At 41.0% G+C, this 22,334-nt stretch overlaps 1 protein-coding gene across 2 annotated transcripts in view; it reads right to left on the reverse strand.

Moving 5' to 3' along the window:
- Positions 1–22,334, reverse strand: part of FHDC1 (FH2 domain containing 1) — a 60,381-nt gene that overhangs the window by 15,260 nt on the left and 22,787 nt on the right. For both annotated transcript variants that reach the window (XM_061584602.1, XM_061584603.1), the window contains exons 3-10: positions 20,913–20,974; positions 20,223–20,325; positions 7,685–7,770; positions 7,500–7,600; positions 5,123–5,193; positions 4,893–5,000; positions 3,916–3,986; positions 2,444–2,561 (exon numbers count right to left, since the gene is read on the reverse strand). In XM_061584602.1, the coding sequence (XP_061440586.1) occupies positions 2,444–2,561; positions 3,916–3,986; positions 4,893–5,000; positions 5,123–5,193; positions 7,500–7,600; positions 7,685–7,770; positions 20,223–20,325; positions 20,913–20,974 (720 nt within the window). The remainder of the gene's footprint in view (positions 1–2,443; positions 2,562–3,915; positions 3,987–4,892; positions 5,001–5,122; positions 5,194–7,499; positions 7,601–7,684; positions 7,771–20,222; positions 20,326–20,912; positions 20,975–22,334) is intronic.

Raw genomic sequence — 22,334 nt, forward strand, 5'->3', positions numbered from 1 at the left:
TTCAGGCTTCCCAGTGGGGCCTCTGGTTGGCCACTGAGGGCACGATGCTGGGCTCTTGGCCTGACCCAGCAGCCAGGCTCCTCTGATGTTATGAGAGGGGTTGGTCTAGGGCTGGCACCAGACTTTTGGGGGGCTGTGAGCCCAGGGCCAGTAATGGTGCCCACAAACAACTGCCTCCAACAAGGCCAAGGCCCGCCCTTTCTCTGCCCCTGCTTTGACATCGAGGCTGCTCACCACCTTCCACTCCCTGGATACACTTAAGCAGTGGACAGGTGGTGGCTCTTTTGAATGGAGGCTCACCATTTGGGGAACAAAACAAAGCTCATTAGAAGAGCACCTCCTTGGATGCAGAAGGGCCCAGGTTCGATCGCCGACATTTCTGGGGAAGACTCCCTGCATGAAATCTTGGAGAGCTGCTGCCAATCAGGGCAGACAATACTGGACTAGATGAACCAATGATCCTCAGTCTAAAGCAGCTTCCTGCGTTTCAAGATTTTTGTTGTTATGTGTCTTCAAGTCGATTATGACTTATGGCAACCCTATGAATAAGCAACCTTCAGTAACATCTGTTGTAACCCACCCTGTTCAGATCTTGTAAGTTCAGGTCTGCGGCTTCCTTTATGGAATCAATCTATCTCTTGTATGATAACCTCAGTTTCATCATTTTAGCTTCCAGTGATACTTCTGGTTTAATTTGTTCTAACACCCAATTATTTGTCTTTTTCGCAGTCCATGGTATCCGCAAAGCTCTTCTCCAACACCACATTTCAAATGCGTTGATTTTTCTCTTATCCATTTTTTTCACTGTTCAACTTTCACATCCATACATAGAGATGGGGAATACCATGGTCTGAATGATCCTGACTTTAGTATTCAGTGATACATACTTGCATGTGAGTTCTCCAATAGCTGCCCTCCTCAGTCCTAGCCTAATTTCTTGACTATTGTCTCCATTTTGGTTAATGACTGTGCCAAGGTATTGATAATCCTTGACAAGTTCAGCGTCCTCATTGTCGACTTTAAAGTAGGGAAGGGCTAAGCTGGGGTTGAGGGAGGGGGGATTTGCTGCTCCCCCCGCCTTGCAATCCTGTGCACGTTTACTCAGAAGTAAATCCCACCCTGTTGAATGGGGCTTACCCACTAGGACTGGCGTCAGTTTTGCTGAGACAGCACCTCAGCACTGCACTTGCACTCTTTGCCCACTCACTTCTCCCTGCCTCCCATCACATCTGTGGTTCCCACTGGCCCTCAGAATTATCCCCAGGCCAGCAGAACAGTGAGTGCTTTTCTACCCTATATCTCAGTGGTAGGCTGAGCATGTGCTTTACATGCAGAAGGTCCTGGGTTCAATCTTTTGCATGTCCTTGTGAAAGGGAAAAATGTTCTAGGTTGTTTGTGTTACGATCCCACAGCTGGCTCTGTGTGTGTGTGTGTGTGTGTGCTATTACATTCAGTGATATATGGGAATTACAATTTATGAGTAACATTAGTACAAAAAACATTACTAAGGATTCTGTATGGTCTGGTATGGGAGGAGGTCCATGGGGGTGACACCATGAGTTACCGCACTGGGTGACACCAACCCTAGTGACACCACTGAGATCTGTTCAAGCAAAATGTTCTTTAGAGACACTGCCACTATGCTAGGTGAAGTTCTACCCTAATTACTATTTTACTAATGCACAGAGACAAATGGGACTGCCTCTAACTTCTCTGCCCAGTATTTTACAAGAAACAAGCATGCCTATAAGAAGGGGTCAGGAAGGGGTCAGAAAACAGGCAGAATCTTCTTTACACTACTGGGAAAGCTACAAACTTGCTCCTCTTTACAAAAAGTTGGGGTTCTCACCAAATTAATAGATACCCAGGACACCAAGTTGTGCAATTCACAGGATGATATCAGCATTCTAAGCTACGCTGCAAACCACCTGTACTGTATTTAAACAATCTTTTGTGGAATTGTTTGCAATGAATATCAAAACACATCAAAATAAAGCTACCCAAAAACCCATATGCATAGGTTGCACATAGCAGGGGTGCCTGGTAGAGAAAGAATGCTTTAAAAATTCTTACTCCTTCATAAGCAAAATATAAATCAGGAATCCACTTAAGAAGCATTACTGATCTACAGCTTAGGACCACTTAATTTAAGATGCAGCATATCCTTGCTCTTCAAGGTCACAGGCACACATAAATAATTTTGCTACTCTGTACCTATTGATGGCACTTGCCTAAGCCTGAAGGCCCACACACACTACACCTTTCTCTGTAAAAAGCTCTTTGAAAATGCTTACAAGTGATAAGAAGCATTGTGGCATGGCACCACTGAATAAAAGTGTTCTAACATGAACAAAATACAACTTGCTAAACATAACAATGAATATTCAATTTGACTGCAGAATATGGATACAAGAAAGAGAAGGGGCAGGAATCTCCAACAAACCTGGAGGAAGCCTTCCATTTGGTGAAAGAGTACAGAGTCCCGTCGAATATTGTCCTTAAGAGACCTTGTTTTGGCTGACAGTGAATACAGCTCTGCTTCTAGACTTTCAAGAGATATTCTGCAAGAACAAAAGTAGTAGTGATCTAAAGCAATTTTGGAGAAAAGAGCTACCCATCAATAAGTGTACACCTAATTTTTTAAAAACATACGTATTACAGTCAGTGTTGTGACATAACTAGGTGGACAAACTGGACTTGCTAGTTTAGCAGATCTTCCCACAATAAAAGGTATGCCCTATTAATGTCCCCTCCCCCTTATTTTCAGGGAGTGAGGTTTTATGCCAAAGCAATTTCATCAGGAAGTTACAGCAATGGACTATGACCAAAGGGCAAAATATTTCCCCAGACCACCCATCATTAAATTGAGATAGCTTTGTTTTCCTAAGTCATGCAGCACGTGCACACAGATGCAACAGTGGTGATATGTGTCGTATTCTGTGCAGCCCTGACCATTCTTCATGGAAACTTTGGTATTGTATGCACATATGGCGGAAGCATCCCAATTTGTTCACAGGCAGCTTTTGGGGGTTGGGTGTGTGTGTCTTTTCTTCAACCAGGAAAGAAATTAAATCAAAGAAATAAAAATAATAATGAAATGCTGACCCTTGTTCTGAACCTACATAGGAAATGGGGAAAAGCCAGGAAAAACAAGGAATTAATGGGATGGAAGGACAAGTTGGTAGGCACTGGAGATTGTATACGGCCTCCAGGGTTACAGGTTGCCCATCTGTGCTATAAAAAGTTCCCAACACTTGTCTCATATTTCCCCCAACAGAGCTCAGTACTTCCTTTCTGGGGATGAGGAGAGAAAAAAGGAAAGGGGAACATGTATGTCCTCTCACTAGTCGATTAGGAACACTAATTGGACTATCAATTAAAAAAAACACCAGTTTTCAGTTTATTAGGACAGATAATTTCTCTCTTTAACTGGAATCTATGAGCTCTCATTTAAAAAAAACTAAAATGATTGTGCAAGATTAAAGCATCCTTACATAACTTTGAATTTTGGTTTTCTACTTGTAGAATTTTTTAGGATGTGTCACCAAACCATAGGGATAATTCTCCCCACAGAGTTATTTATCTAGATACGTCAAGGGAACTTGTTAAATTGCCAAATGATCCCCTCTAATACCAATACTTTTTTAAATTAGTTGTCCTATCAGCAAAATTATGTATAGACCAATAACCTCAAACAAGTTAAGTCATTCTAAAATACACTTAAAGATTAACTCATTAAACCACTAAACATGAATGCCTCCTTCAGGCATCATTCTATTTGCGGTGAAAATGAAACCATAGAGTCTATAGTAAACACTTGTTAAGATCTCAGTTTTCAAGCCAAACTTTGTGCATGCACTGAAGTGCTTCACAAAGAAAAAGTTCCCAGTCAGTGTTCTCAGCTTTCTTGCTTACCTAGCTGCCTCATGAACATGCTGCAGTTTTTCTGAAAAGGTTAGAAGAACTTTATCCTTCTTTTGGGCTTCCTGAAACAAACAAAATGTCCCCATAACATTCCATTCCCAACAGTACATCAACAGAGGATTCTTTGGAAAGGCAATTAAGAGGTTTCTGCTTTAAACCTGCTGTGTTTGTTTTAGAAGACCGTCTTTAAAAGGCTAGGAAAGATCTAATTTAACAAGTTAAAAAGACATTTTTTATTACAGAGGGCCTGAGTATTAGTAATCCGCCACTGAATACAATCCAGGTGCACTAAGCAGATCCATTAGGTAAAAGCAGTGTACTAATGCCATTTGTGCAAGCTAATACAATATTTCCTGCTTAATCGCCACCTAATATCCATTCTTTTCTCTGTCCCCGTCCTGCTAGAGCCTTCAGATTAGTTGTTAAACCAATTTGCACAGGGATAATCACGAAGTCACAGAAATGAATGCTAAGTCTTAGAACAAACTAGGCAAAGATTAAATATAATCACCATCAATTTAAATTGCAAATTGATAATTATTTATGCAAGGAAAAACTATGCCACCCGTCCCAAAAGAAGTAAGAGGCCATTTCCCCGTTAAATCTTCTGAGAAAAGTTTTTTCTTAAGTATTACCACCAAATAATCCACCAGATCAAGCAGCTCCTTCACTACCAACACCTATGAATGGAATAACTAGGGAGACAAGTCAACCTAGAACTGAGGATTTTAAATTTAGTAATAGAAAGTGCTTGTTTCAAGACTTTTAAAAGTATGGTTATTCAGTTATATAGAAGATTGCACATTTAAGTATTGCACTCATAAATTAATTAAACCTGTGAAGGGTTTAACAATAATGACCATAAAAACTAAACATTCTCAAATTCTGTGGCTATCCTATCAATCACCTATTCCTACTGCTTAGATTTCTGTAGCCTGTTATCTTGGAAATGGTTGTTATTTACATACCAAAGCAACAAAATGAAGCAGATTCATCCCAGGCTTGTTTGCTTTTGTATCTGCCAACTTGAGTAATGAGGATAGCTTAAAGCCAACTGCATTGCCAGCATAGCCTCCCTAAAGATTGAGGGAAGGAAGGTTAATGGAAAAGACAGACAGAAAAGATACAGGACATCAATCCACAACACTGGAAATTCTCTCCCTCTCCTCAATGACCAAAATGAAGCTTGCCCACTTACTGCATTCATAATATTTCCAGCCTGAAGGACCAAGTGCAATATGGAATGTAACTCTTCACAGCATATTAGCTCTGCAAAAGACATAAGAATTTGAATCCATGGGCTGTTTAGAGGGTAAAAATTTACATCACCATTTTCAAATTGCATCCAAGAAATGTTTGCTTTTTCTAGAAAATCACAGTTGAGTTAGCAATTGTTTGGTAAACAAAATTGGTGCCCAAGGAAGGGAAAGGAAAAGCCAAAACCTCACTGGTATGCATCAAGCATAAAGTATGTTTCCAAGGCAACCATCAACAGCACACTGAATATTTTGGAACCAATCCTGCAGAGTGTCTAATGACCAGATAGTCTATTCAGTTAGTGATGTACAAACCAGGACCACAGCCTTGCAAGGCACTTGACATTAACTGATAACAAAGCTATTATATGTTTTCACTCACTCATGAAAAGAAGAAAAGCAGGATTCCATGAGCAGACGGGTTGCATAGGCTGATCCTAACTAATCTAATAAATTAGCCAATATCAATAATGGATAAACTGCATGTTTACTTTGCCTGTCTAGTATCACTGAGGCTGTAAGCCAGGGGTGACTAACCTGTGGCCCTCCAGATGTTGCTGGACTATAACTTCCACCAGCAGGGCTAAAGGTCAGGCATGATGAGAGCTGTAGCCCAACTACATCGGGGGGGGGGCTACAGTTCTACCAATATGCTGATTAATGTGATGTTCAACATTAGAAGCAAATATAATTGTTAGTAATTCGAGCCTACAAGCACCTTACAGTCCTCATCTTATTCATTTGCACATTTCTGAAACATGTCACTATTATTCCTGTTTCATAGAAGCGACACAAAAGCCAAAGGTTTTCCCAAAACCCATGTTTATGAACCTAGGACACAATCACTTTCACATATTATAAGGAATATGCAGGAGGAAGCAAGAAAATGAAGCAGGAACTTAGAAGGGTCTGTGTGAGTGAGACTCTGCAGTTTTTGGATCCATTCATGAGCTATCAAAGGCTAATTTGGATGTATGAAATATTTAATCAGAGCTGCAAACACAGTATTTATTTTTCTCATATCCCACCCTTCTCAAGACACCCCAGGGAAACCAACAATCGTAATAAAATAACAGTCTTAAAAATCACAGTGAAACCACAGATCAGCAATCAATAAAATATAAAAGTAACAGTAAGAGGTACTACTGGAAGAAGTGACCTATATGCAGTTCTTAACATATTGAAATGCTATTTGTTTTTACATACAGGCTTTCCATGTATATATAGGCAAGCCTGTACTGATGCCTCCCTCCTCTCTTTCAAGTGCCTACCCTAAAACTATTACACCTCACACCCAGAATTCTCTGTGCACTTGGCAAGTAGCTAGAGATTAATGACCTAATAACTCTTAAAGTAGATTCAAGCATGAGTGGGCACTACTGCCAAAGTGGACAAATGCAGCGCAGGGACTGGAGTAGTGGCATGGGGAACTTTGCAAAGCCTATTGGCTACATTCATATATTATACTGAACTATGGCTTATTTTAGCCATGGTGGTGATGAACAAGCAACTGTAGCTTGTTTTGCCTAATGCAACTGCTCTATAGCTAGATGAACAGTTAGGTCAAGGCACCCCCCAAAACAAACAAACCAGGATTATGCCATGATAGTGAGTTCTGATGTTATGAGAAACCATGGTTTAATATTTATTTATTTTTATTTTTTATTTAATTTAATTTATATACCGCCCTAAGCCCGAAGGCTCTCTGGGCGGTGTACATAAAAGGTAAAAGCAGGCACAATATATAAATACAATAAATATAATAACTCAAAAAACAAAAACACACAAACAATACGAGAACCAAACAACATCCAGAATACAACATAGTAATAAAATACTGTAAAAATACACTTTAAAATGTCTTGTTTCTTGGTCACAAACAAACCATAGTTAGTGGTCTGCGGTGAGCTCAGACATACAAACAAACCACCATTAAGATAAATTAATTATGGTTTAGTGTTACATGTAAACCAGGCCAACGTGTGCATGTCTGCACCATCCACTGGTCTTCAACCACTATTTCACAAATAGGAAAATATTGCCAGTTATTTGATACCAAGGAAAGGTTCAGAAAAGCAGGAAAAGTGAAAAAGTGACTCCAGTAACTTCATCTTGTGATCAGAGTAAGAAGTGCAAGACACACTGACAACACCCACCCACACCCTCTCCCTCCCTCCCTTAAGGAATGCATCAGAGCTAGCTTGCTTCCTTTAAATAGCTAATAAGTACCTGAAATTCCAGATCTCATCTCTCTAGTTAAGTTGATTAACCTGCTAAGAAAAACAAATGCCTAATGCATGCTGCAGCATGTTTAATTACCCTTTGTAGCCATTCTTATAATTGTCATGTCTTTCTGAAGAGAAGTACAAGATGGGGAGAATTCTTTTTTTAACACCATGGCTTCAATTCGCAGTGAATAGCTGAAAACAAACAAAATAAGCTTTAGAACTGGTATACAAGAGAGAGAGTTTACAGTGAATAGAAAGGGCTTAGAGTTTCCTTACTTTGGCACCTGGATTAGCAAGTACATAAAAGAATCTGCTTGACACAGTTTTGATATGTCTCCATTGAAATCCTTTAATTTCTTTACCTAGGAGAGGGGGAAAAAGAGACAAGCCATTGACAAACCAAGGGCAAAAATTGGTCAGTGATCAAGCTAATATTAAAGAGTTCATCATGATTTCTAAAAATTACTTTTCGGGCTAGAACTAGGTCTTATGGCAGATGGCTGCATTCAGAACAATGCCCCTGCATACGTTACCCAGTAATGTCTAGTGGGACAAAAAGCATGTGATGTGATGCCATTGTCCTGTGAGTTTCTTCTCCCCAAATTCACTTGTCTGTATTATTTGCAGGGATGGGAAAACTCAGTATGATATCATCTCATTCATTTAGTACCACTAACATTTATTAGGGGCGAGGGAAGAGAGAGAGCACACCGGGATGCTGTTTTCAACAGGGGTCCTTTGCCTGCTCTAAGATCTAATTACAGCCCAAGATACCTTGTTCAACACAAACATTTAAGTTTTTTGCAAATCACGGTAGCAAATATCTAGAAAGCATCTACATCAGATGTTACATTTACTAAAACAGGCTAGCCCTTTTTTTTTTACACTACATTTTATTTTTTTAATACTGCCTTTCAGGGCAAGCAGCACTCAAAGCACTTCACAAAGGAGAGAGAATGAAGCCTTCCTGGTGCTACGCAGTTGCCATCTGATGACAGGAACTTTGCATTGGCCCTTCCCCCCATGCTGACTTCTGAGCTATGGTCATGCAGGTCCCCCCATTTGCTCTGTTTAGTGAAAAATGACTTATGAGCACTTGGGCTGCTGTACACTCAGGTGTGTTAATGTGTGGCAAGTAGTCCTTCTCAAGGACCTGCCCAGCAGCTCCTACATAGCTCTTGGTGTGCCTGGCTGCCTCCAGGGCTGCATTGTGTCTGATAAACCCACTCTTCTTTCAATCATAGTTTTATTTAAGTATATTTTTAATTATGGAGAAAACATATGGCTAGGTTCTAGAAAATGGCCTAGTTCTCTCCATAGTTATTGCTAACAAGGGGGCACAGAGCTGCTCAACAGTTTGACTGTGTATTCCTAAACCACCAACTCATAAAAATATACATCAAGCCACACGCAATGAAAGCTTTAAAATGTCATAAAGTTATCAAATCATAAAACACAGAACAAATGACCAACTCTGAATTTATTTAATTATCTTAAAATGCTTGTCAAAACAAAAACATTTTCAGCCAGTGACAAAATATAAAAATGGTAGGTGCCTGTAATATGTCCTCTTCCCCCCCCCTCCCAGTTTCAAACATGGGGTGGATCCAGACCTTGCCTAGATGCAAAACATTGCTTTGGTGTAACAAAAAGCATCACTGAGTAAGTGCACTGCTAGGAAAAGCAGAGGCTTCCACAAGCATTAAATATGTTAATCTGAATGCTTATTATTGAAATGTTCTGTCTGACAGGTACAAAACAAGCAGAGGACCACAAGATCAATCTCCATGTTGTCACAAATCTGGCATAAGGCACACACACCTGGCAGTAAATAGCATGCAGCACCACAAGATAGCAAGAGACAGCCTGCCAACACATCAACATGCAAGCAATAAAAACAAGTAGTGTCTAATTTCTCTCTCTACATTTCTCCTTTAGGGGACCAATTTCACACATTCTTGGCCTCTACTCAATTGAGTATATGTTCTCTTCATTATTTTTGGAACATGTAAGTCCCTCCACCAACACACTTTACAATTTGTGGGTGGGCTAACAAAACACAAAGAGGAAAATCATTTATAAAACCAAACTTTTACGCACTTCTAAACTTGCAATCCTTAAAAAAAGAGCCTGGATAAGCAAAAACAAAACCCCTCTAAAAGAAGGTAATACCTGATAATAGAATCACTCCTACATAGTATGCAAATTAATGATAGCAATATCTGTTATGTATTTATTTGTGTGTGTGCGTGTGTTATGTGCCTTCAAGTCGATTATGACTTATGATGATGCTATGAATCAGAGACCTCCGGTAGCATCTGTTGTAAACCACTCTGCTCAGATCTTGCAATGTCAGGTCTGTGGCTTCCTTTACGGAATCAATCCATCTCTTGTTGGGTTTTCTCTTTTTCTACTCCCATCTGTTTTTCCCAACATTATTGTCTTTTCTAGGGAATCATATCTTCTCATCATGTGTCCAAAGTACGGTAACCTGTTTCATCATTTTAGCTTCTAGTGATAGTTCTGGTTTACTTTGTTCTAACACCCAATTATTTGTCTTTTTTGCAGTCCATGGTATCTGCAAAACTCTCCTCCAACACCACATTTCAATTGAGTTGATTTTTCTCTTACCTGCTGTTTTCACTGTCCAACTTTCACATCCATACATGGAGATTGGGAATACCATAGTCTGAATGATCCTGACTTTGATGTTCAGTGACACATCATTGCATTTTAGGATCTTTTCTAGTTCTGTCATAGCTGCCCTCCCCAGTCCTAGCCTTCTCCTGATTTCTTGACTATTGTCTCCATTTTGGTTAATAACTGTGCTGAGGTATTGATAATCCTTGACAAGTTCAATGTCCTCATTATCAATTTTGAAGTTACATAAATTTTCTGTTGTCATTACTTTAGTCTTTGGACATTCAGCTGTAGTCCTGCTTCTGTGCTTTCCTCTTCAACTTTCATCAGCATTTGTTTCAGATCATTACTGGTTTCCGCTAGTAGTGTGGTATCATCTGCATATCTTAAATTATTGATATTTCTCCCTCCAATTTTCACACCTTCTTCCTCTTGGTCCAATCCCGCTTTCCGTATGATATGTTCTACAAATAGATAAAACAAATAGGTGATAAAATACACCCTTCTCACATCCTTTCCAATAGGGAACCAGTTAGTTTCTCCATATTCTGTACTTACAGTAGCCTCTCGTCCAGAGTATAGGTTGTGCATTGGAACAATCAGATGCTGTGGCACCCCCATTTCTTTTAAAGCATTCCATGGTTTTTTGTGATCTACACAATTAAAGGCTTTGCTGAAATCTATAGAACACGGTGACTTTCTTCTGAAATTATTGGTCTGTTCCATTAACGTATGTTTGCAATATGATCTCTGGTGCCTCTTCCCTTTCTAAATCCAGCTTGGGTGTCTGGCATTTCTCACTCCATATATGGTAAGAGCCTTTGTTGTAGAATCTTGAGCATTACTTTACTTGCATGGGATATTAAGGCAATACTTCAATAATTATTGCATTCCCTGGGATCCCCGTTCTTTGGAATTGGGAGGTATATTGAATGCTTCCAGTCTGTGGGTCACTGTTTACTTTCCATATTTCCATATAGTTGGTGTAGCTTGAGGACGTTGACAAGATGCTTGGACAGGTTCATGCAACCACTTCTGTGCTGGATCCTTGCCCTTCTTGGCTAATAAAGCTAGCAGGGATGGAACAGCCGGCTGGGCCAGGGAGGTGATTAATGTCTCTCTGCAAGAGGGGGTGGTCCCTGGCGGCCTGAAAGAGGCGGTAGTGAGACCACTCCTGAAGAAACCCTCCCTGGACCCAGAAAATCTTAATAACTATAGGCCGGTAGCAAATGTTCCATTCCCAGGCAAGGTCCTTGAACGAATGGTTGCGGGCCAGCTCCAGACACTCTTGGATGAGACCGATTATCTGGATCCATTTCAGTCAGGTTTCAGGCCTGGTTTTGGCACAGAAACAGCCTTGGTTGCCTGTATGATCACCTTTGTCGGGAGAGAGACAGGGGAAGTGTGACTCTGTTGATTCTCCTTGATCTCTCAGGGGCTTTTAATACTATCGACCATGGTATCCTTCTGGGGAGACTGGCTGAGTTGGGAGTGGGAGGTACTGCATTGCAGTGGTTCCGCTCCTACTTGGCAGGTTGCCTCCAGAAAGTGGTGCTTGGGGAACATTGCTCGGCACCCTGGACTCTCCAGTATGGGGTTCCGCAGGGGTCAGTTCTGTCCCCCATGCTGTTCAACATCTACATGAAACCGTTGGGTGCGGTCATCCGGAGCTTTGGAATGTGTTGCCATCAGTATGCTGATGACACGCAGCTCTATTTCTCCTTTTCATCTTCTTCAGGTGAAACTGTCAATGTGCTGAACCAGTGCCTGGCTGCGACAATGGACTGGATGAGGGCTAATAAACTGAGGCTCAATCCAGACAAGACTGAGATGCTGCTAGTGGGTGGTTCTTCTGACCGGATGGTGGATGTCCAACCTGTCCTGGATGGGGTTGCACTCCCCCTGAAGGAGCAGGTTTGTAGCTTGGGGGTTCTCCTAGAATCATCTCTGTCACTTGAGGCTCAGGTAGCCTCAGCGGCACGGAGTGCCTTCTACCAACTTTGTTTGGTGGCCCAACTACATCCCTATCTGGACAGGGATAACCTGGCTTGTTGTCCATGCTCTGGTAACCTCTAAATTAGATTACTGCAATGCACTCTATGTGGGACTGCCTTTGAAGACGGTTTGGAAACTGCAGCTTGTGCAAATTGCAGCAGCCAGATTGGTAACAGGGACCAGACGGTCCGAACATATAAAACCAATTGTGGCCCGCTCACACTGGCTGCCTTTATGTTTCTGAGCTCGATTCAAGGTGCTGGTATTGACGTATAAAGCCTTACACAGCTTGGGACTACAATACCTGTTGGAACGCCTCTCCCGATACGAACCCACCCATACGCTACGTTCAAGATCACAGGCCCTCCTCTGGGTGCCTACTCCAAGGGAAGCTTGGAGAATGGCAACAAGGGAGAGGGCCTTCTCAGTGGTGGCCCCCAAATTATGGAATGATGTTTTTGACGAGGTGCGCCTGGCACCAACACTGTTATCTTTTTGGCGCCAGGTCAAGACTTTCCTCTTCTCCCAGGCATTTTAGCATGTGTTCTATATTGTTTTAAATTTTTAAATTGTGTTTTAAATTGTTTTTTAAAAGATGTATTTTAAATTGTATTTGTTTTTAGTTATTGTAAACCGCCCAGAGAGCTTCAGCTCTTGGGCGGTATACAAGTCTAATAAATAAATAAATAAATATTTCTTGACAAATTCTTGTCAAAATTTGAACAGATTCTGTCTCAGTAGCTTGTAGCAACTCTATTGGTACGCCATCTATTCCTGGTTATTTGTTTCTTCCAAGTATCTTAAGTGCAGCTTTCACCTCACATTCTAAAATTTCTGGTTCTTCTTCATACGGTTCCTCCATGAATGAATCTGTCATCCTTGCATCTCTTTTATATAATTCTTCAGTATATTGCTTCCATCTTCCTTTTATTTTATTTTATCTCGGTCAGTCAGTGTGTTCCCCTGTATTGAACATCCCTTTCATTTCTCTAATCTTTTGGAATAGGGCTCTTGTTCTACCTTTTTTATTATCTTCTATTTCTATACAATAACTATTGTAATAGTTCTCTTTATCCCTTCATACTAGTCGCTGTATTATTGTATTTAGGGTTCTAACCATGTTTATCTCCCTTTTGCTTTCCTTCTCTCTAACCATTTTAAGAGTTTCATCAGTCATCCATTGAGGTCTTTCTCTCTTTTTAACTAGAAGTATTGTCTTTTTGCATTCTTCCCTGATAACGTCTCTGACTTCAGTCCACAGTTCTTTTGGTTCTCTGTCAACTAAGTTTAAAGCCTCAAATCTGTTCCTTATTTGATCTTTAAATTCTTCTGGGATGTTATTTAAATTGTATTTTGGCATTATGATTGCTTTGTTGTTGTTCTTTTGCTTTACTCTGATTTTTCATATTACCAGTTCATGATCTGTACCGCAGTCTGCTCCTGGTCTTGTTTTTACAGGAAGTATGGAACTTCTCCATCTTCTGCTTCCAATTATGTAATCGTTTTGATTCCTTTATTGACCATTTGGTGATGTCCACATGTACAGTCATCTTTTCAGTTGCTTGAAAAATGCGTTCACAAGAAACAAATTGGCTTCACAGAATTCACTAAGTCCCATTTTTATCTCCTAAGCCCCATTTTCCCACAATTTCTGGTTCATCTCTGTTCCCTACTTTTGCATTCCAGTCCCCCATAATCATTAGAGAATCCTGTTTTGGTGTGTGATCAATTTCTTCCGGTACTTCTGCGTAAAATCTCTCCAATTTCTCTTCTTCTGTGTTTGCCATTGGAGTATAGACTTGGAGGATGGTTATGTTAATAGGTTTTCCGTTATGTCTCACTGATACCACTTGCTCAGACCTTGCGTTATAACTCCTAATTGCTTTTGATACATCGCTTATCACTATTAGAGCAACCCCATTTCTTCTTAATTTCTCATTTCCTGCATAAAATATTTTGTAGTTGCCTGACTGAAAGTGTCCCATTCCCGTCCATTTTAATTCACTCACGCCAAGTATTGTTATATTGATACGTTCCATTTCTTTCTAACTTTCCCTGGTTCATGCTTCTCAAATTCCATGTTCCTATTGTACAACTCCAGACTCTCCTTTCGCATCTGTGCGCTTCAGCCTCTGGTCTTCCTTTCCGTGCTTCTGACCTGGGGTCTGATTTTCCAGCACTATCTCGTGTTGCATTTTGGATAGTCTATTGATAGGGTTTTCATGGTAAAAGTTATTCAGAGCTGGTTTACCATTGCCTTCCTCTGAATCTGAATGCATCTTAGTCTAGTGTCTCAGCTTTGACCATTCCACCTTAGGTGACCTTGCTAGGAGTCTATCCTCTTGGTCTAGACTCCTGACAGCATTACTCTCAGCTTCTTCAATACTTTCAACCCCCCTCACCATTTTAAGGTGTGCATCCTAGCGGGGGATGTATTTATTCAGGTCTCCTTTAATCCTTCCCAGACACTGACTGTAGAAGCTGTGGATACACAGATGGCTTCTGTACTCATATGGTACTGGAAAGAGAGGGTGCCTATATGTTAACTGGGTATATTTTATTGGGGCAGGAGTATTTCATAAGGCATGATGAACAGGCCAGAAATGAAGAGCATAACTGGGTTACCCTCCTCCATTTCTCCCTACATAACCCTATCTAATATCATCTCACCCTCACATTTTGCACACCTGGTGCCAATTTCTAAATCCAGAAGTACCAGACAAGGCAAGAAGTTATACCGAGGCTTGGCTCTAGTGGTCAGCTAGGCTGGGCACTTGCCAAGAGCCAAGGAGCTCAGAGGGGCCTCTCACTGGCCCTGGCCCAACCCCAATTGCCACTCTTTGGGGGTGGGAGAATTGAAGCAATAGCCTAGGCCTCATGCTTTGGGAGGCCCTGCACTAATAATGCCTACTGTTGGCTCGGCACTTGCACTGCTACTGTTGAGCCCAGGGGTGTTGAGCTCAGCCTCCCTCCTGAGGATCAAGGAGGGGGAAGGCATGAGTTGCAGGCGCCTCAGCCGTCAGTGGGCATGGACGATCCAGCTGTTGTTGAGTCTAGCCCAGACCCTGAGAAAGAGAGCGAGATAGCCGCCCCACCAGTTTCCACAGATGGCCCTGCCCCTCAATGGGACAGCGCTCAGCCATCAAGCACCCCTATGGAGCCGTTAGGGGAGGATTCTGAAAGAGCAATAACTCCTCCTGTGCCAAGCAGTATTCTAGAAACGCCTGACGCTTCCCAGCCCTCTGCTTCCCCGCCTGCAGATAAGGACCCTGTTTTGTCAGATGAGCCCATGGAGACTCACCCCCCCTTCACCACGCTCACGGCATAGGGAGAAGCGGAGAGCAGAGGGCATGTGTGCGAAGGAGTGAGAGGTTACGCTCCAAGACCTCTCCTATTTAAGACTGCCGTGCTGTGAATTGGGCGCTGAGTCAACTTTCATCACACATTGCAGAGCATGTCTAGAGGGTAGTTAGGGATTTGTATTGAGTTAGCATAGGGTCTTTTCTATGAGGCGCTCAGCCTTTGATGTATCCATTACGTTAATAAAGCAAGAGTTCCTTGCACCCTCGTCTCCAACTCATGGTTCCCGCTCTGAACCGGACAGCTACCTAGGAACAGGCAATAAGAACTGACTGCATAGAACATATACCAGCTGTGCATATTAGGAGCTGCTCCCAACTAGGTCCTGTTGGGCCCAGCAGTCCTTTTATAGAGGCGCATAAGAGGAAGGGTGAGGCAAGAAGGCATCAGATGGCTGGTGCATGTGCCCCCACCACCACCACACAGAGGTTAGGATACAGAGAGGAGGTGAGAGTCAAAAGCTGGCTGGGGCATGTAGCGCAGGATCCAATCTGGAACCCTTTTCAGAGCTCTAGCCAGGAAAGGAAGCAGGCATGGGAGGAGGGGTGTAGCTGGCTGGCCGGTAGCAGCTGGAGAAGCAGGCAATGCTGAGGGTGGGAAGTGTCTATTTCGAAGTAAGAATTCAGTGGAGCTTACTTCTAGGTAAATGGAGTCAGGACTGCAGCCTAAGATGCAGAGCTTGGAAAGAAGGGAGGAAAGCTTTCCTCGCTTTGTTGATTACATGATAGTTGGTTCACTGGTTGACTGACTATAAGGCAAGTAACTTACTTTCTGCTAAAAAGCTGCACTGGAGGTGCAAGAAAAAAATCCTTAACATTTCAATAACTTTATTCTGAGACAGAACCTTGCTGTAGCCCAACATTATTTATTTATTTATATAATCCTTCATTTCCTGCGCAAAAATGTTGGGAATTGGTAAAACACCAGCAGCAAGATTACAGGTTCAATACACATACTTTGTTTAATCTGCAATGTTCATCGTGTTTATATTAAGCAGGTCTTTACGCACAGCAGCAATGTATATATTTTACAATGATATCTACATTGCATGGCTTACATTGCATATTTTTTATTTTCCTAGTTTAGGCTAATATCCTAATCCCATTTACATGAGAGTAAGCTCCATTGAATTCAACAACTGACTTACTCCTGAGAAGACATGGTTATGTATCTTAATGGAAAAACAAACAAATTTGTTTTGCATATGTTCTGATGGAGCACATGCTCTAGATCACACTGTCATCCCTACCTCACAAGCCTTGGGAAGCTATTTTAATCGTCATTTTTTAAAATAAAGTTTCCAAGACAGAAAATATAAAATGAACTATAGATATACAGTATATCCTGTTACAAAGGTAGTTTCATGAATGGGTCCTTTGAAAAGATAAATACTACAGCCAGAAGGGGAGAATGTTTCCAAAATGATGAGTTTCCAACAGGCATTTTCTCCTCTACGTTGTGAATAAGGCCACCATTAGCTGTCCAAACTCACATTTCCCCAGCACTGTGGAACCCATTTCTTCATAAGTGCCTAAGCACAAGGAATACAAATTGGGCATCACATAGATCTTGAACTGTCAGCCCAGGGGTGGGCAATAATTGAATGGGAAAATAAAATATACTATAGTTTCTGCATATAGCAGCTTACGTGAATGATACAGTATCTTGCTATAGGGAAGGAATTTCTATGCTACTGGCATAAGTGCAGACTTGGCCTAAAAGCAGGTTTAAACAAGTGGAAAACAAGGACCAGTCTCTTCTTTCCCATCTGTTCCTCCCCAATTGTTTAAAATATCTAAAGGATTAGTGACACCTCATGTTTATGTGGAATTCTACAGATATGAGATCTGCAAGTTCTCATTTTCAGTTGATGCTTCTCAAATTAGGGTATGTGATGCATTAGCAAAGGTCAGGACAAGCCATGTGTAAGTTTTTAATTAGGCCTATAAACATTAAAGGTTTGGAATTACCCAAGAAGTTCATGTCCTGTCGTTGCTACTTGCTGAAAGGTTTAGGATGCCCTGGTGAAAATTATGTGGAACAGGGAGAAGAGATGCACAAGGACCAGGAGACAGCAGAGGTGGTGTGCGTGTGTGATTGTGTATGTGTGTGCATGTGCTGTTAGGAAAGCAGTAGTTCAGGGAATATAGCCATCCAAGAGGTTCTTGCAACTGGGAATGAAATAAGATGGAAGAACTTTAGAAAACAAGGTTATGTTTCAGGCTTTTGGGTTATTTTGTGTATGCAACAATGCAGCTTCTGCATGTGCAAATATTTTTATTTCAAAAGTTATAAAAATATACTGGGCCCTCAGGAAAATGTTGTATTATTTCACAAAACACTTCTTCATCTTCATGTTTGACTTGAATTTTTTCCAGCCCACTTTCATGTCAGTTTTGGTGCATCTTTGAAAGACCACCTAAAGGCTGGAGAGTGCTTAAACACCTTGCTCCCAATCTCACAGGCCACTGAGAAAAGAGAAATAGGCACTTTCTGGTTGAGCAAGTACAATAAGGATATCTGCTTGAAAGAAGACCATCAGTAGCCTACGACTTCCCAAATTTGTTTAATAAACTTATTTTTATACTGCCATATAAAATATCAGGGTGGTGTCAACATTAAAACATGCGCCATTAAAAACCACAAGTCACTTGCTCCTCATAGTAAGGTAGATAATTTGACAAGCTCTGAATCAATGAAAACTGAATTCTCTAAGCAAACCTGCATAAACATAAGTCCACAAATTTAGCCACTGTGGAAACTCCCCACCTTCCTCTGGCAATCATCCTCACCCTCACTTTCAACTTCCTGTGCTTCAACAGGGAGAGTTTGAACCTCTTCAAACAAGACTCTGCTTCTTTCCTGAAGCTGAAACTTGAGGGGGTAAGTTTCCCAGTTTCCTCACTTCACTTCATAGAAACATTCTTTCTCTGAAAGTGTGAAGTCAGAGATGAGACTCTGCTCCTCCCCTGAGCCTTCTGTCTTCTGAAAGAACTTGGGAAGAGAGGCACAGAATTTGTAGACTTCTGTGCATAAATTATTCATGGAATATTCACAGCACAATGCAGGACATTGAAGTGTCATTCCTACAGCCTTCCGTACTGCTTACATCCCAAACATTTAATAAAAGCTAAAATGCTTTTATTATGCACTCAGTCAGGGCCGGCTCCAGGAATGCTGGGGCCCTTGGGCATCGGCTTGCCCCGGGGTGTGTGTGTGCGCGTGTGTGCGCACACACATGCCCCCCACCCTATCTGCTGTCTTTTACCACTGCCCTTAACGAAGATGGCGGCCATGGTTTCCCTAAGGGGATGACACCTCCGCCACCATCTTCGTTGATGGCATGTGTGCATGCTACATGCGCGCATCTCTGCCATCAACAAAGATGGCAGCAGGGGTTTCAGTACCTTAGGGAAACTGCGGCCGCCATCTTTGTTAAGGGCAATGGTAAAAGACAGCAGACAGATAGGTGGGGGAATGTGGGGGGCTACGGATCACAGAAGGGGAGCAGAGGGGTGGCTGAGGGGCCCCCTGTAGCTCCAGGGGCCGTCGGGCCAGTGCCCCACCTGGCTGCCCTTTAGAACCAGCCCTGCACTCAGTACCAAATACTATGGTCTGCGGAGAATCATAGCATACAGTGCACAACCTGTATAGGTGGTTAAAATGGTTTTCCTCCAGGAGTTCAAGGTGTAAAAGCAGTGTCCTGTTATATATGTAGCCTTAATTGCAATGTTATTTTGGATTAACACACTAGCTTCTTAGCTTGCTGAAATTTTCACTAAAACTAAAGCTTTAACCAAGAGATAGCTTGCATTACAGAAAAGTGTTGCAAAAGTGAAGAACTTGACTGTTTTAATTTCTGCACTGCAGCAGTAAAAGTGTTCAAGTCGAAGCATGCCAATGTTCACTTATACAGAGAACATCCATGATACGGCACACACTCGAACACAGTCCTGGGCTTCTGCCAGGGGGAAGAGCAGGATATAAATCAAATAATAATAACGACGACAAGAACAACAACTGCTATATTACAATTCCCTCTCTTCCTCTCGCTCTTCACATTGCCTTCTCTTTTCTTCCCCTTACCACTCCACAAATTCATGTCATATGGTAGCTTTTCATCTACTGGGAGGAAGGGTGGGATATACATTTAATAAATAAATAAATAGATCTTCAAAAATCTCATAAGGGCTCCATAGGGCACAGTTCTTCATAGCCTACTACTGTCATTCTACAGTTCCTGGGAACTCCCATCCTCATGGAATCAGCTACACTTAGAGAACTCCCACAACTACCCTTGATGTTCCATACTCTGTTCAGACCCGAAATATATATGTATACATATATGTGTGTACACAGTTCTTCTTCTCCTTGCATCTGAAATTTAATGCAGAAGTTATAACTCACCTTCTCTTTCTCAAAAAGAGCATATATACACATACATCCCATTCCTTTGGAGCCACCATTAGAAAAACTTATTTCCTTTCCCCCCTGAAGTATGCTATTTTTGCAATGTTTTCAGCTCAACTCCTGCCCTCTCTTCTTATACACAAGCTTCCTGAAAGCTGCTGTAGGGAGTTTGGTGAGCCAACAGTAAGGAGGTGATATCAGGCTGCAAAATTAGGAACTTTTGCTGGATTCCAGCTTCCTTAACCAATGGAAGGAATCCTTCCATTTGTGCAGAAGCAAGTCTAGATCCAACCCACCATACTGGCCAATTAGTGCATTTTTCCCCACAGAGAGGTACCAGATATGTCTTCTCTCCTTCCAGACCATACAGCTCAGCTTACAGAAGGATGCCACACAATCCTCCTCTTACCTCTTCTGTTTCTGGCAATAACTTGAGAAGTTCATGTAGAATCTCAGAAGTATAAAGATCACTTCTTCCTGAGTGAAGATCTTCAATTATGGATTCAAGAGATCTTGGTAGGGAAAATATAACAAGGAAATACAATTTGATCGAGGAACTTTGCTTTTCCATAGACTAGAACATTACATTTCTTACATGTCCAAGAACACAATCAAGCTATTTTGTATGATAATACCGTGACAGTTTCATTTATATGCAGCATTCAGTGGCAACATGTTATTAATCTGGATACCCTCTGTGTAGGCTCCACTGAAATGAATACATCTAGCACAATAGTACATTGATGCCTATCTACATTTCTTAGTTGTATGCCATTTTCATTCATAGAAGACAGAGATTTAGAAAAATACAAATTTTCAAAATATACTGGCTTTCAGCCTCTGAAGAGAAAAATTAAATTTAACTGAAAATTAACCATCTATCCGTGGACTGCTTAACTACAAATCAGTGCTCGGAACTGGAAGGTCAGACTAGCACATGTATAAGGAAAACACAGTACAAACCAAACTGACAGAACTGTTCTCCATTTTGTAGCTAAATTAAGCATACAGCTATATTACTCATGGTAGAGTATTTCACATTTGCTGCCATATTTATATCACCATGTTTGACAGTGCCAATAGCTGTGTAACGTCTTACTTTTTAAACTGCTTGAGAAATATCCCAATATTCATACTTCTTTTGGCATCCAAAATATTAATCTGAAAAAAAGACAGCAAGATGCATTAAAAAGGCTTGTTCAAACAGAATATTTTAATCATGTTGGATTATTTTGTTCACATTTCCTGGCATAGAAAGCAGAAGAAAGTTCTACCCTATAGCAAAAGCAAGGATAATTCTTCTGCGATATGCAGATCATCCCAAATACTATATAAACATTCACATACCACGAAAGAGGTTGCCATTAGAACAAAAAATGATCTGTAAACCAGGAATTTAAATGACTAGTACCTTTTCTATAGAAACTTTTCAATCTATGTATCAAATGCAGCATTGTTAACAGGTAATACTACTACATATCAAATATCATCACTCCTACACAGTGGACCTTTTATGTGTTAAAAACCTAAATAAGAAATAAATTAGCTCTAACAGCAACACTGATAGCAAGCAATGTGGAGTGCATGAAGGGAGAGAGGCATGACTTCACCTTGTATACTCCAGTCACATTACTTCACCACGTTCCATATTGGAAACTAAGAAGTCAGAAACAATTATCTGAAATGATGCCAACATATGCCATTAGGTGAAAATTTCACACCGCTAACTTGGCTTCCATTGCTCTTATTAAATCCCATGTGATTCATTAGCAGCAGAAAACTGTTTTATGACAAGTGGCACGTATACATCATAGAACAGCAGCAAATACAGATATATCCAAAACTATAATCTCTCTTTTCTGGGAACTGCTCCATCACATACTATGGCTAGCAGTTAAATCTCTCTCAACCTTCATCAGTATAGGGTAGTTTAAAACTGAGATATGCTAGATTGTTAATTTCCCTGAAGCCTTTGGGATAGGGTGAGGAAAATAATCTAGATTAAGAGAATACAATTGTCTGACTCATGCATAGTCAGAGTTATAAATCAATCATTCCAATGCTACAGAGTTGGTCTATCACATGAGTGACATCAGAATTATTCTCTGAACAACTTTATGATCTGGAAAGTAGTTATAGACTCAGTTCTGATGTATCTGGCTGTTCATAACTGACTATTGATAAAGAGACCCAGGGCTGCCAGATAAATGCTAACTAATTTATCTGAGAGTGTACAAACATTACAATAACCTCTTCCTGCTACTATATGCAGTTTAACTCGCATGTGTTTTATATACAGAGAGAGAGACTGTAGGTTTTATTTGTTTGTTTTAATTAGAAGTTTGTACAGCAAATACCCAGAGTGTTACATAAAGAGCAACCACTTCCCAATAATCACCAAAGCAAGGAGTGCATCATTAAGTGAAAGCTTATGCATGTAGTACAGCCTAAACTATCATTACAAAGGCTGTACCTAATCTGTTCTCAAATATTTTCCTGAACATACTTTCGTTGACCCCAA

The sequence above is a fragment of the Rhineura floridana genome, chromosome 9, assembly GCF_030035675.1.
Source record: "Rhineura floridana isolate rRhiFlo1 chromosome 9, rRhiFlo1.hap2, whole genome shotgun sequence".
Classification (NCBI taxonomy): Eukaryota; Metazoa; Chordata; class Lepidosauria; order Squamata; family Rhineuridae; genus Rhineura; species Rhineura floridana.